Source organism: Dipodomys merriami, unplaced genomic scaffold (genome assembly GCF_024711535.1).
Source record: "Dipodomys merriami isolate MVZ:Mamm:240054 unplaced genomic scaffold, mDipMer1.0.p SCAF_81, whole genome shotgun sequence".
NCBI lineage: Eukaryota > Metazoa > Chordata > Mammalia > Rodentia > Heteromyidae > Dipodomys > Dipodomys merriami.
In genome coordinates this window covers 1,867,274-1,880,226 of record NW_027206413.1, presented here as the reverse complement: position 1 = coordinate 1,880,226, position 12,953 = coordinate 1,867,274, and the positions used below count along the sequence as shown (strand labels likewise).

At 44.0% G+C, this 12,953-nt stretch overlaps 2 protein-coding genes across 4 annotated transcripts in view; both read right to left on the bottom strand.

The window, feature by feature from the left end:
• The window catches only part of LOC138819713 (coagulation factor V-like), a 63,166-nt gene extending 58,901 nt beyond the window's left edge, over nucleotides 1-4,265 (bottom strand). The window contains exons 1-2 of one of the 2 annotated variants that reach the window (XM_070011251.1): nucleotides 4,055-4,265; nucleotides 468-559 (exon numbers count right to left, since the gene is read on the bottom strand). In XM_070011251.1, the coding sequence (XP_069867352.1) occupies nucleotides 468-559; nucleotides 4,055-4,209 (247 nt within the window). In that variant the 5' untranslated portion in view covers nucleotides 4,210-4,265. The remainder of the gene's footprint in view (nucleotides 1-467; nucleotides 560-4,054) is intronic. The other variant, XM_070011250.1, reaches the window with a different exon arrangement.
• Nucleotides 4,266-6,489: 2,224 nt separating this feature from the next.
• LOC138819674 (P-selectin-like) overlaps nucleotides 6,490-12,953 on the bottom strand; it is a 30,587-nt gene continuing 24,123 nt past the window's right edge. The window contains exons 11-16 of one of the 2 annotated variants that reach the window (XM_070011168.1): nucleotides 11,796-11,996; nucleotides 10,456-10,641; nucleotides 9,730-9,849; nucleotides 8,575-8,605; nucleotides 7,860-7,916; nucleotides 6,490-7,366 (exon numbers count right to left, since the gene is read on the bottom strand). In XM_070011168.1, coding sequence (XP_069867269.1) covers nucleotides 7,862-7,916; nucleotides 8,575-8,605; nucleotides 9,730-9,849; nucleotides 10,456-10,641; nucleotides 11,796-11,996 — 593 coding nt within the window. In that variant the 3' untranslated portion in view covers nucleotides 6,490-7,366; nucleotides 7,860-7,861. Of the gene's footprint in view, nucleotides 7,367-7,859; nucleotides 7,917-8,574; nucleotides 8,606-9,729; nucleotides 9,850-10,455; nucleotides 10,642-11,795; nucleotides 12,000-12,953 lie in introns of both variants that reach the window. The other variant, XM_070011167.1, reaches the window with a different exon arrangement.

Genomic DNA, 12,953 nt, shown 5'->3' with positions numbered 1-12,953 from the left:
TCTACCGCTTGAGCCACAGCACCACTTCTGGTTTACTAGTGGTTTATTGGAGATAAGAGTCTCACAGACTTTCCTGCCCGGGCTGGCTTTGAACTGGGATCCTTAGATCTCAGCCTCCTGAGTAGCTAGGATTACAGGCATGAACCACCCGCGCCCGGCTTATCTGTGCTTCTTCCTAAACTAGACCACTGAATATCATTACAATTGCATTCTGTGTCTGTTTTTGACAACAGGTAAACATAGATGGCTTCATGGATATTGTGGCTCGTGAAATGTCCCAGGACTCCAGCTCAGAAGGGCTGCTGTCTGGCTTACTCCTTGTGCACCAAGCCCACGTATTACATAGCCAGTGTCGTTTGAAAACAACAGTTTTACAAAATGACACTAAGTGGGTATTTAGATACAAATAAATATCACATTATCTAAAGAAAGTTATCATTTAAAAGTAAAAAATGTTTCAGGCTTACCTGAAATGCTTGATCGTGGTTTTTCCTTCTTAAAATATGCCTCATACTCTCTATAGATGATTTTTTTAAAGGATGTTGTAGAAGAATTCAAACTGGAGACAAAACACAAAAATATGAAAGATAAATATGGCAGCTGCTCAGGTTACAAAAAGGTCAACCTTATACTCAGATATTTAATAAAATAATAGTATTTTATTATATTTTAGAAACCCCAGGTTTTATATAAAGACAATGAAATAATTATTGATATCTTCAAAAATAGTCTGTTGTGATAAGCAATTGTTTTCCTCACAAATTCAGCTGTTCTAGCATTTTCTCAGGATAAATTTTCTAAAAAGGAAATTAAAATCATCATGTGAACTCAGACTCTAGGTTTAGATTAACTGTACAAGTGATGGTCAGGTGCTAGTGGTTCACAATTGCAATTCTAGCTACTCAGGAGGCTGAGATCTGAGGATTGAGGTTGGAAGGCAGGTGGAACAAAAAAAAAACCTGTGATATTCATATCTCCAGTCAAAAAGCCAGAAATGGAGATATGGTTCATGTGGTATGGTAGTCTTGAGTGGAAAAATACAAGCCAAGAGTGGGTTCAAGCCCCGGTAACAGCACATGTGTGCAACAAAGTTTGAAACATTATAAAATTATTTATAAGTAAATATGTGAGCTCTTTTCAAACTAGCCAATCAAATCTAAGTTAATTTTTTTCTACATCTTAGAATACAACTTTAATTTACTGAGAAACCTTGTGAATTGGCCCTATGGCTAGTTGAGAAGATAGGGGTGCATAATAGCGGCATAAGGGATTCATATGGGAAGCAAATAAATGCAGGTGCCATCTTAGAAAAATTAAATAATCTTTTCTTTTTGGAGGTGCTGAGTTTGAAATCAGAACCTCATAATTGCTAGGCCAATGCTCTACCATTTGCACCACAGAGCCTTAGCTCTGCTTTATGCTGCTTGTTTTGCTGTTGTTTTGGAGATAGAGCCTGGTGAGTTTTTCTGCCTAGGACTAGCCTCAAACTGTGATTCTCCAAATCTCAGCCTGCTGAGTAGCCAGACTTATAGGCATAGGCCACTGACACCCAGCTACAATAACCTCTTGATTAAAAGTAGAGACAAGAGACAAAAAGATTAAACAATTTCCTCTCCTTTATCCTGACCCAGATAAGAACCATTTTACAGTATTCTTTACTTTAAGGTTGAATGGAGTCCTCGAGTGTAACAACTATGGTACCATATTTCACAGAACCGTGGAGGCCTTTAGGAGAGAACTTCTTCCAGCTGAGTTCTCTTGTCCATTACGTACCCATCTTTTCTTCCTATTCAGGTAAAAACCAACCAAGATCATATACTGTTATTATAATTCTTTTTAGAACTGGTCCCTAACTTGGGATCCTTTGACCTATACTTATCCATTTTATTTCCATAAGCATAGCAAGTTAAAGAGAAGCCAACAGCTAAATGTTTATTTTACTCACAAGTAGGCAAGATGAATATAATCAAGAATGTAGCTTTAAGGTTCTGGGGTGAAATGATATAACACCTGCCTAACAAGTGCATGGCTCTGACCTCAAATAAACAAGAAGTTCCAAAGGCATGGCTGAAGTGGTTGGACACCTGACTAACAAGCTTATGAAGTCTTGAGTTCAAACCCTAGCACCACCAAAACAAAAAACAAAGAATGCTCTTTTCTGAGTATTGGTGTAACTTAGACGATCACGGTAAGGTGAAATATAGAGAATAATCTTGTTAAAGGAAGGATTTATTATAAAAGCAAAATGGTATGTAATTCCCTTCAAGATAGTTTAGTAACAAAAAGTTTTCAAAAGGTTAATGTAATAAACTAAAAGCCTTTCTACGGTTACATGATTGCTTGGCAGATTGCTGTGGTTTTGTAACTGGAAAAGAGGAACACATCTTTCACAATCCTCTAAACTTTATGCTAAGCTTTAAAAATAAATGAGTCACATTAGGAGGTTTACTATTTGAAATAAAACACGTAACTGGAAATATTGAATCAGTCTTAAGAATTTCTGAGAATCCTTCCTTGTCATTTTTCAACTATAAAAATGATGATTGTAGTTGATTAAGTTTTTACTTTTTTTTTCTTCCGTTGGTTCTGGGGCTTGAACTCTGGGCTTGGGCACTGTCTCTACGCTCTTCAGCTCAAGGCTAGTGCTCTACCACTTGACCCACAGTGCCACTTCTGGTTTTCTGTGGTTTTATTGGAGATAAGAGTCTCATGGACTTTCCTGCCCAGGCTGGCTTTGAACCCTGATCCTCAGATCTCAGTCTCCTGAGTAGCTAGGATTATAGGCGTGAGCCACCGGCGCCCGGCTTAAGTTTTCACATTTTTTGAGTAACATATACCATTTAATAGTAACCTGACCAAAACACCCAGGATAAATTGTATTCTAAGAAGTGGTTTAAAGTGAGAAAAACTGAGGTCACATTAAACATCCACAAATTAGTCAAATATGAAACAGATAAAAGACAAAGTTACAAGTATTGCATTTCCGTGGTGTTATAAGAAAGTAACACAATAATGGAAACAATTGTTCAATTATCTGCTTATAATAAAGTACAAACTGCACCTCTTTCCTTTTAAATGATGAAAGCTGCATAGACCATAAAATAAGTAAGAGCTAGAAATTTCATGAAAAATACGAGACCACTTAAGCAGTAGTTTGCAGGAAGACTCAGTAGGGAACTAGAGCTGAGTACTTCTTTTGAACCAATCAATATATCATGACAATTATCAGCCACACTAAACTAATTATACTACAGAAACCCCAAAATTTTGTGCAGAAAGAAGCATCTAACCCATCGACCCGAATCTTCCCTCCCTTACAGCTTCCAGGCAAAAGACCGTTTCCACCGGTTAATTGTGTTCATGACACTTTATAAACTTACTTGAGTGGTATGAAAGAGAAGTAGGGGGAGAGGGGGGAGAGAGGGAGGAAGGAAGGGGGGGAGAGAGGGAGAGGGAGAGAGAGAGAGGGAAGGAGGGAGAGGGGGGAGAGGGAGAGAGGGAGAGAGAAAGGGAGAGGAAGAGAGGGAGGGAGGGAGGGAGGGAGAGGGAGATATGGAGGGAGAGAGGGGGGAAAGGGAGAGAGAGAGGAAGGAGAGGGAGAGAGGGAGGGAGGGAGAGAGGGAGGGAGGGAGAGAGAGAGGGGAAGAGAGGGAGGGGAGAGAGGGGAAGAAAGGGAAAGAGATGGAGAAGGAGAGGGGGAGAGGGGGGAAGGTGGGAGAGAGGGACAGAGGGGGAGAGGGAGAAAGGGAGGGAGGGAGAGGGGGAGACAGAGGCAGGGAGGGGGGACAGAGGCAGGGGGGACAGAGGCAGGAGGGACAGAGGCAGGGAGGGGGGACAGAGGCAGGGAAGGGGGGACAGAGGCAGGGAAGGGGGGACAGGGGCAGAGAGGGGGGACAGGGGCAGAGAGGGGGGACAGGGGCAGAGAGGGTGGACAGGGGCAGGGAGGGGGGACAGGGGCAGGGAGGGGGACAGGGGCAGGGAGGGGGACAGGGGCAGGCTCGTAGGCACACAGCGAAGCCCCTTGGAGGCGCTGGGGCGCACCGGGTGAAGTCACCTTGGCTGCGGGGTCTCGGGCCGGTAGCTCCAGGCCACGTCCTGCGCAGCCACGTAGAACGTCCGCACCAGCGCCTCGGCCCGGCGGCCTCCCCAGCCCGCCCAGCCGGCGCCCAGGACCACCAGGACCCAGAGGCGCGGGCCGGCCAGGAGCATGGTTCCGTGCTGCGCTGGCTGTGCGCTCCGGCTGTGCGCTCCGGCTGTGCGCTCCGGCCGTGCGCGGCGGCTGTGCGCGGCGGCTGTGCGCTCCGGCTGTGCGCTCCGGCTGTGCGCTCCGGCTGTGCGCTGCGCGAGCGCCTGGGCGACGGTGACGTCCGGGCTCTGCGCCCTCCCCCCCCCCCCCCCCCCCCGCCCCGGGGCCGGCCCAGCCCAGCCCAGCCGGTGACCAGCAACTGAGGGACTGTCCCCCGCAGGCCGGGCGGGCGGAGGAAGGGCAGCAGCCTGCGGGGCGCGCGGGGTCCCGTCCACACCGCACAGCGCGGGGTCCCCGTCCGTCCGTCCCACACCGCACCCCGCAGGGGTCCCCAAGGTTCCCGCCTGACCTTTGCTGTGATGCGCACACAGCACAGAGACGCTGCTTGCAGGTGGCCAGGAGAGCGGGAGCAGTCCGCCCCAAATCCTAGGGCTCCGCATGGCCTCACCAACTACACCAAGTCACCAGAACACAGCAGGGAAAGGCGAACACACCTGGGCTGAAAGATCCGTAACCTAGCTCCATCCTCACTAGCTGTGTGGGCTTGGCTCCCTCTCCTCCCCTCCTCCTCCCCTCCCCCTCCCCTCCCCCCTCCCCTCCTCCTCCCCTCCCCCTCCCCTCCCCCTCCCCTCCCCCTCCCCTCCCCCTCCCCTCCCCCTCTGCCTCTCCCTCTCCCTCTCTCTGTAACATAGTTTTTTTTTTAAATTTTATCATTCAGTAGTTGTACAAAGAGTATAATCTTGGCAAAACAGGAATGATAGTACAAGTTTTCTCCCCCGTCCTGGGCATGAACACCTATAGTCCTAAATTACTCAAAAGAGTTTGAGACCTGAAGGATCATGATTTGAAGGCAACCTTAAGCAGAAAAGTTGAGACCTCATCTCCTATTAACTAGTAAAAGGCTGTGTGGAAGGCATGGTTCAGGAGGTAGAATACCAGCAGTGAGCAAGAAATCCCAGTAAGCTTATAAAGCCTGGCGTGTGTGCCTGATTTTGTGTGTGTGTGTGTGTGTGTGTGTGTGTACGTACTACTTTACCCTATATGATTTGTTGGGAGCATAAAAGTATTCTGTAAACTATATAATGCCCAGGACAAGGCGCACAGTTTATGTTTATGCCTATGATTGTGATTCTCTGCCTCCAGGGTCTTTATACTACTTGAAGGAACTGTTTCATGCTGTCTTAAATCTTATTTTACGGCTGGTAGAGGTTCTGAGAACTGGACTGTTTGAAGCATTGTGGTGACTCATCCCATGTTTCCTGGGTCTAGGTGCCCCAAGCTTCTGTCCATGTTTTATGCTTTTGTTACATTCAATAGGTTGTAATCTGGTATATCCCAGAGGGTCTTGGTTAATCATATGAAGCATGTCCACGGCTTTTGGTGCTATTCTGCTAAGTTAGAATGTCTACTCTGGAGCTGGGTGTTGTGGGGTCTGCCCTAAGTACTCATGATTTCAAATCAAGCTCCCCATTCCAGAAAAACAAAACTAGGAGCAGTGGCTCACAGCTGTAGTCCTAACTACGAGAGAGGTAGAGTGAGAGACTAGGTTTTACAAATTAGCCCAGGTAAAAAGCAGGAGACCCTATATCTGAAAAATAAAAGCAAAATGGCTGAAGCCCTGATTCATGTGATAGGGCATTGGCTGCAAGATACTGAATCACTACCCCTCCCCCAAAAGCAAACATAAAAGTAAATAAATCAGTCCATTCTCCTCCTCCTTTTTGATTTTCCTGTCTCTTCATAGTAGTCCAGAGTTTTGTCCCACCCACCCCCCTTGGCTCCAACTGTCCCTTGCATTTTCTGAACTCCTGCTCTTCAAATTTACACTGCTGTTTGTCTTTCTTTATCATTTTATACAGGTGTCTATTGTAGCCCAAACCCTTCAGGGACAGGAGCAATCCCTTCCTATAATACCAGTGGTCCCCACTGCGGTTAGAGCATCAGAATTCCCTAACAGCTTTCACAAAAACGCAAATTCTCACCCAGGAGACTGCATTCAAAACCCGTGTCCTGTAATACTTAGCTCAGTGTCTGACTTGTAGCAAGCAATCTGGGGTGCTTTTGGTAGTATATCTGAGGAACTTTTTAAATGAAGGATATCTTAAATCACAAGGCTACTACCAAAATCCTGGCAAAACTCTGTAATCTTTTTGTCATCACTTACCAATTTGCCTTTGTGTACTTAGGCTATATGACACAGTCATTAGATTATTTTTATTTTTCAGCATGAAAAATAGCTACATATTACTGTTTCTCCAGTCTTTGTATTAATTCCAGGTCTGCACTATATAATAATAAAACATACCCATTCTACCCTAGAGAACATTAGATAATGAAGATTTTTCTGCTTCTCTGATTTTTCTCTTGGAACAAGTGGTATGTTTACACATTTGCTGGCTCCCTGAAAGGTGGGGTTGACATTGGAACAATTGTACCCATGTGCTACATTAATGATCAAGTGGCGCACACATATTTTATTGAACAAGACGCCCAACAGAGGAACACGGCATTGAAGGGGGACCGTTTTAATTACACATTCCAATACTGATGTTTGGGGCCTTTGGTTGAGGAATTCGGCAGTGAGACGTTTTTGGTCTTCTACAGCTTCTGGTGCCAGCCAGAAGTTTCTTTGGAAGCCTCAGTATCTGAGGGACTAAGCGACCTCAGAGACAGCAACCACTGAAAACTCCAGGAGATCTTCCAAGATTAAGCTCCAGTTAGAGACTCTTGTCTTCCAACAGCGTAGAGAATACCTTCCTTTAATCCAAAAGACACTATTTTCATTTCTCCACAGTCTGCTCTTCTGGTGAGTCAGATGCCCCTGTCTTGGGCCAAAGCTCACAGGCAGCAGCAGAACCATTGGCTGCTGGTTTCTGTGGCTTGTGTGGGGAGAAGAGGAAAGGTGGGGCAGGAAGGGGTGAGGTGGAAAGGTGGAATGTGGCATAACCCTTCTGCTCTGGTCAAGCTAATCTAAAAAGGTGTTCATGTCCTTTATTCACAATTATTTACAGAAAACTTTACAAATGTGCTACAGTCAAAGTCAAGTCTAGCAGGAAGCTTGGTGTTCCCCAGTCAGATCCTCAGTGATCGGACGAGGTGACTAGGAGAAAGAACAGGTCTCTGAAAATTAAGGGAAAAGACATTAATACCAGTATCATCTCCTTAATAAAAAGAGAGAGAAATCTTTCACCACATCTACCCAAAGCTAAAATAATTGTCTTTCTAGATGACAGATTTGCAGTCATCCAAGCTGCATTTTTAGGAAACTCAACTATTTCTGGTGGTCTTCTGGAAAATATCAGATTATTTCTATTTTTCCCACCAGCTAGTATAATGGATTGTCAAGCAGGGAACTCATGGAATATCACCTAACTGCCAATACCAGGAATGCCATATATTCTGGCATCATTAGAATATTTCTACCTTGGAGGAAATGGAAATACTCAAAGGAACCTATTCCCTTGTCATTTTTCTGCTGTGCATATTTCCTCCTGCCAATACAGTATCCTACCATTGCTTTAAAATCCAGTACATATTTATGTGAAAAGAATCAAGTCTTCCCTTTCTCCCTACTCTTCCATTTTTTAACAAAATGCCTTCAAAGGTCACTTACCTTCAAGGGTTTGGTTCAAATGCTGCGTTTGTAAAGACTCCATACGTTCCTAGATGGCTAAAGAAGAGAAACACAAGCATGAACCACCATGGAATGCTTAGTCAGCACCGTCTGGCACAGTGTCTCCAGAAACTGTGGCTGCCACGTTGGCCCTGGAATTCTGTCTGCTTGCATTTGGAAAGGAAAATAAATGCATGTGCAGTTTCCAAGATGCTTCCTTAACAGCTGTGGGTAATTTGCATGACTTTACATTTTTTATACCCACTTCACTTCTTTCCAGATTATAGGAAATGTCCAGACTGGTGTAAGGAGGAGATCGTTGTGATAATGACTCACAAGGCATCAAAACCTGGCCAATACCAGAATGAGTTTTCAAAATGGTGAACAACTGTACAAAAGAGTTATAAAGCCTGCCACCATCTTCCCTTGGGGCAGTGGGGTGGTTACTGGGCTTGAGCATTCTGTGTCTACTATACATTATGTTCTCCTGTGCATTTCTCCTTATGCTATAATTGGGGCACTTGCTGATTTTGACCACATGATCTGTAGTTTGGTTCTATTATCTGAACATTGTACTTCAAGAGAGTAAAAAAAGGACGTGCCTCCCCCAAAAGTTACAAAATAAGGAGGCACACATTGCATACACGTTATCCTGACACGGCAAATCAGAAAGTCAAACTAACAAAACTCAATTCATAGACTATTTCTGTCTTACCTGTGTGGATTCAGAGGACATTTCCCATCATCTGAAAGGAGTGAGAAGACATGAATAATTGGTTTAAAAGGGGGTAATAAAGCAATGAGATGAAGTATCAGCATCACTACTGATAGTCAGTACTGCTCCTGGGGCTTGAACTCATGGCCCTAATGCTGTCCCTGAGTTTTGTTTTTGTTTTTGGCTAAAGGCTAGTGCTCTACCACTTGAGCCACAGCTCTGCTTCCAGCTTGTTTGGTGCTTAATTGGAAATAACCGTCTTATGGGCTTCCCTGCACAGGCTGGCTTCTAACTTTGTCAGCTCTCAGCCTCCGAGTAGCTAGAATTACAGGCGTGAGCCAGCAGCACATGACTGATGATAGATATTCTTTAGAGCAGTGCGTAGACAGATCTTCAAATAGACCACAACTCCTTTGTAATGATGACTAGTATGATGAAGTTTCTCTTAGTCTTCATCTCTTTGGCTACATCACTGCTTACATCCAGCATCAACTCCATGAGTTTTCAGGGAAGAATGCAGATTTCTGGATACACCATGTCAGGTCACTAGCAACGCAGTCCCTTCTACCCCCAGCTTCGCCTTCTGCTCTTTTGTAAGCCCCTGTGAACTCAGGTGCTCTGCGCTGCTCAGCACGCCATGTCCCAGCAGGTGCTCTTTCGTGTCTTCTTCCCACAGGCTGTTTTCTCCACTTGAACTCCAAATGCTCAGGAAAGCTCCTCTGGCCATACCAGAATGGTTTGAGCATCTCTATTCTAATGTTCTGGAAATATCAGGTTGTGTTTTATCCTCATATTCCTTTCCTACCTTACCTTGTCTCCCTTTGAATGAGGGACTATCATTATGGGTCTCACTGCTTAACAGCGTGGACCTGTTGGCTGTGGTAGGAAGGACTGAGTGAGGGACGTTTTGGTAATTGGGAGATTCCACAGGCTCCCAGTGCTGTGCTGCAGTCTCGCATCATCTGAATTTTAAGGCAAGATTTCCCTGAGGTCTCCAGGTGATTCTGATGGGCAGGTAATTCCTGTTGCCCCCCCCCCTTTTTTTGGTCTTTGAATGAAATGTTTCTAAACATGAACTACTAACATGCTGGCTGAACACCCCAATCCCAAATCACATGCAACAAGAAAGCAAGAGGAAGCTCTTTTCTTACTTACCTTTCTTTCTGAAGCGTTTTCTTAGAAGAGCCAGGAGTACCCCACTCATGGCCAGAGCTGATGTAGAAGCCACTGCTCCACCGAGGTAAGCCAGGACTTCCTGGATAGTCAGTGGCGCCGCTGTGAAACAAACACACACACATGAAACCCAGGGCCACAGACGAGGAAGCAAGGCCCAGTTGTATTCCTAAGGCTTAACTATCAAACAACATTTCTACAGCGGTCAGCTAAGCATGGCAGCTTAGGCGAAAAGAATAACCCACAGTAATTTTTCTTTAGCAATCGAAGATTCGACCGTGGAACAGAAAGTCACCATAGCAAGCCACTGGGGAAGTATAGGTAAGGGAAACATTGGAGGCTGAGCTAACGCTTGCCAACAGGTGGAACATAATTGAAGAAAAAAAAACTAAGGTATTTTTAGAGGTAGGTGACAAATGAAGTTCTGAGACAATAAATTAGAACTCCTTGTGAAAGAATTCCCAGCTTAACAGAGGCTAGAATAAAGGAGAAATTCATTTCACAAATCTGAGCCCTGGAAACAGAGTGGCAAACATCTACACAGAATTGCTGAATCGAGTTTAACTAAACTTCACAAGGAGTTTCTGGGTGACTCATGGTGAAGTGTTAAGGAGGGGAATTCAATGATGGAAAGGAAGACCACTGTGAAAAAAATATACAAAAAAAGAAACACCGGTGTCAGGCTGAGTGACCTTAAATCCTATATACCTTGGCAGGTTGGCATGATAGCTGACCAGGCGCCGTTTTCTTGGCAGGCTGCTTTGGCAGAGCCATTAAGTAACCGACCCTCTGAGCAGTGAAAAATGCAAGTTGAGCCAAAGCTGAAGTTTCCCCAGGGATTGGAACAGTTCATCACTATTGATTGATTAACGTGCAGCTCCGGGCATTTGACGGCTGTAGGTAAAAGAGAATGAAGGAGACACAAACAAGCAGAATGAACGTAAATGAAGATCCTGACTCCATTGTCAACTAGAATATTCAAGGTTAATAAGGAAATCAACCACTTCCAGTATTTGTTCCAGCCATCCAATACTACACATACTTAAAAAAATACCACTTAAAGGAAGAACAAGAAGGGGCAGATCTAGCATTCAATAAACTAGTACTTCCAAAAGTACTATTTGCACACTTTTTGCCTCTCAAAAATACAACTGTTCTAAAAGATAGTATCAATATATGATGATGACTAGGGATTGTGATTATCGGAATAGTTAACAAGTCTTCAGCACAGCTGGACACTGGAAGTTTAAAAGAAGTAGAAAAAAAAATAAAAGAAGTAGAGAACATCACTTCACTTAAACTGTTTTTCAGGGGGCTTCAGATTATTCTAATTTATGGCTAAGAAACTATCCTCAGGAAATTAAATTTAATTCAACTAAACATTAATAAGCAGTAGCAGCATTTTGAAAAGGCTCTGTGCTGTGTTTTGTGGGAAATAGAAAGTCAAAGTGATGCACAGCCAGTCACCAGTGGCTGTACTACACAGTGGCCATTCCTATGATCCAGCGGCTATCCCTACAACCCACTTGGAAGGCTGAAATCAGATCACGGTTCAGAGCTATCTTGGGAAAACAAGTCCCAGAGACTTTTATCACCAATTCACTGGTTAAAAAAAAAAAAAGCTAGAAGTCAAGCAGAGGCTCAAATGGCAAAGCCCTGAGAGAAAAGGAGTTCAAGCCCAGTACTGGCACACAACGAAAAAGAGACAGAGCTCAACGTTTCATGAGTTGGAAGATGTCACACAGAACTAACTAGATGACAATTACTATGAAATGCTGGGATGCTTACGTGTTACCTAATTAATGAAATTGGCTCTTACATTTTAAAGTTCATCTACTTTCATGTTTAGCAGAGTTAGAGTTCTAACACATTTTGTACCTCTATAAATGTTTCCTCCTTTAGGTCTAGGGTATTAACTTATAGCAAGAGGGCAGGCAGAGGATTTCATGGGGGGCAGGCACTTTGAATGGTTGTTGGGGCTTGGGAAGGATTTCAGCAGGAATCCTGGTTAACCTAAGTGGCATCAGACATCCTGCTCCTTCCATTACCTCTGCAAGCTGGAGTTGCTGCTGTCCATTGTCCTGAAGGCCTGCATCTGAGAGCGCTGTCTCCTATGAGCCTGAATCCAGCTTTGCATCCAAAGTAGCAAGTGGTATTCAAACCAAAGGCTCCTGGACAGGACATTGTTCCTTGTCCAGGAATGGTGAGGGCTGGACATCTTACTACTTTAGTAGGACGTGATGCTGCACCTGCTGTGAGAAAAATGTTTTGATGTAAAGCGTTCAAGGTGTTCTCATTTACAAGGAGCTTATCTAAATTAAGATTCATATAGAATAGCTGTGTCCCACTTCTTTCAAACTGAGGGCAGTTCTATCAGTATCTAGATCAAAAAATGGATAAATTATGCATCTCAGGTATGGGAAACCTTATGAGGAAAATTATTTAAGTTTCCTTGAAGAGATGATGTCTTGGAACAGTACATGGTCTCCCTGATAAGTGGGTGATAAATCCAAAATGTTAGGTGATATGACAAAACTAACAGGACTTAAGAAACAAAGAACTCCCACTCATCTGGTAGAACCACTACCAAATATCCCCATGCTGCTGATCACATATATGGTATATAATATGTGAGCACCGTTATATATTACAGACTGTGATAGACAATTTGCTCCAGGAAAGTTAGAATGAACTTGTGACTTTAAATGAGCATCATTATTCCACAATACTGTGAATTTCCGGAAATTAAGTAATCACTTAATCACAAAAAAAAAAGAACCTTGGGGAAGGGAGGGAGGGAGGGGATGGTAGGGGGAAAACAATGGAGGGGGTAACAATGTTCAAGAGGAAGTGTACTCATTACCTCACTCATGTAACTGTAACCCTCTGTATAGTATCTTTACAATAAAAAAAATTAAAAAAAAAAATTAAAAGAAAAAAAAAAAAGAGATGATGTCTTGGGCCCAAGAAGAAATGTTATCAATATACATTTAAAGAAGCCACAAGACAGTTGGTACAGAAATAGGACAATTCTGCTGGGTGCCAGTGGCTTATGCCTACCCAGGAGGCTGAGATCTGAGGCTCACAGTTCAAAGCCAGCCTGGGCAATTAACCAACAAAATGCTGGAAGTGGAGCTGTGGATCAAGTGGTAGAGTGCTAGCCTTGAGCAACAAAGCTTAGGGACAGCACCCAGGCCCAGTTCAAG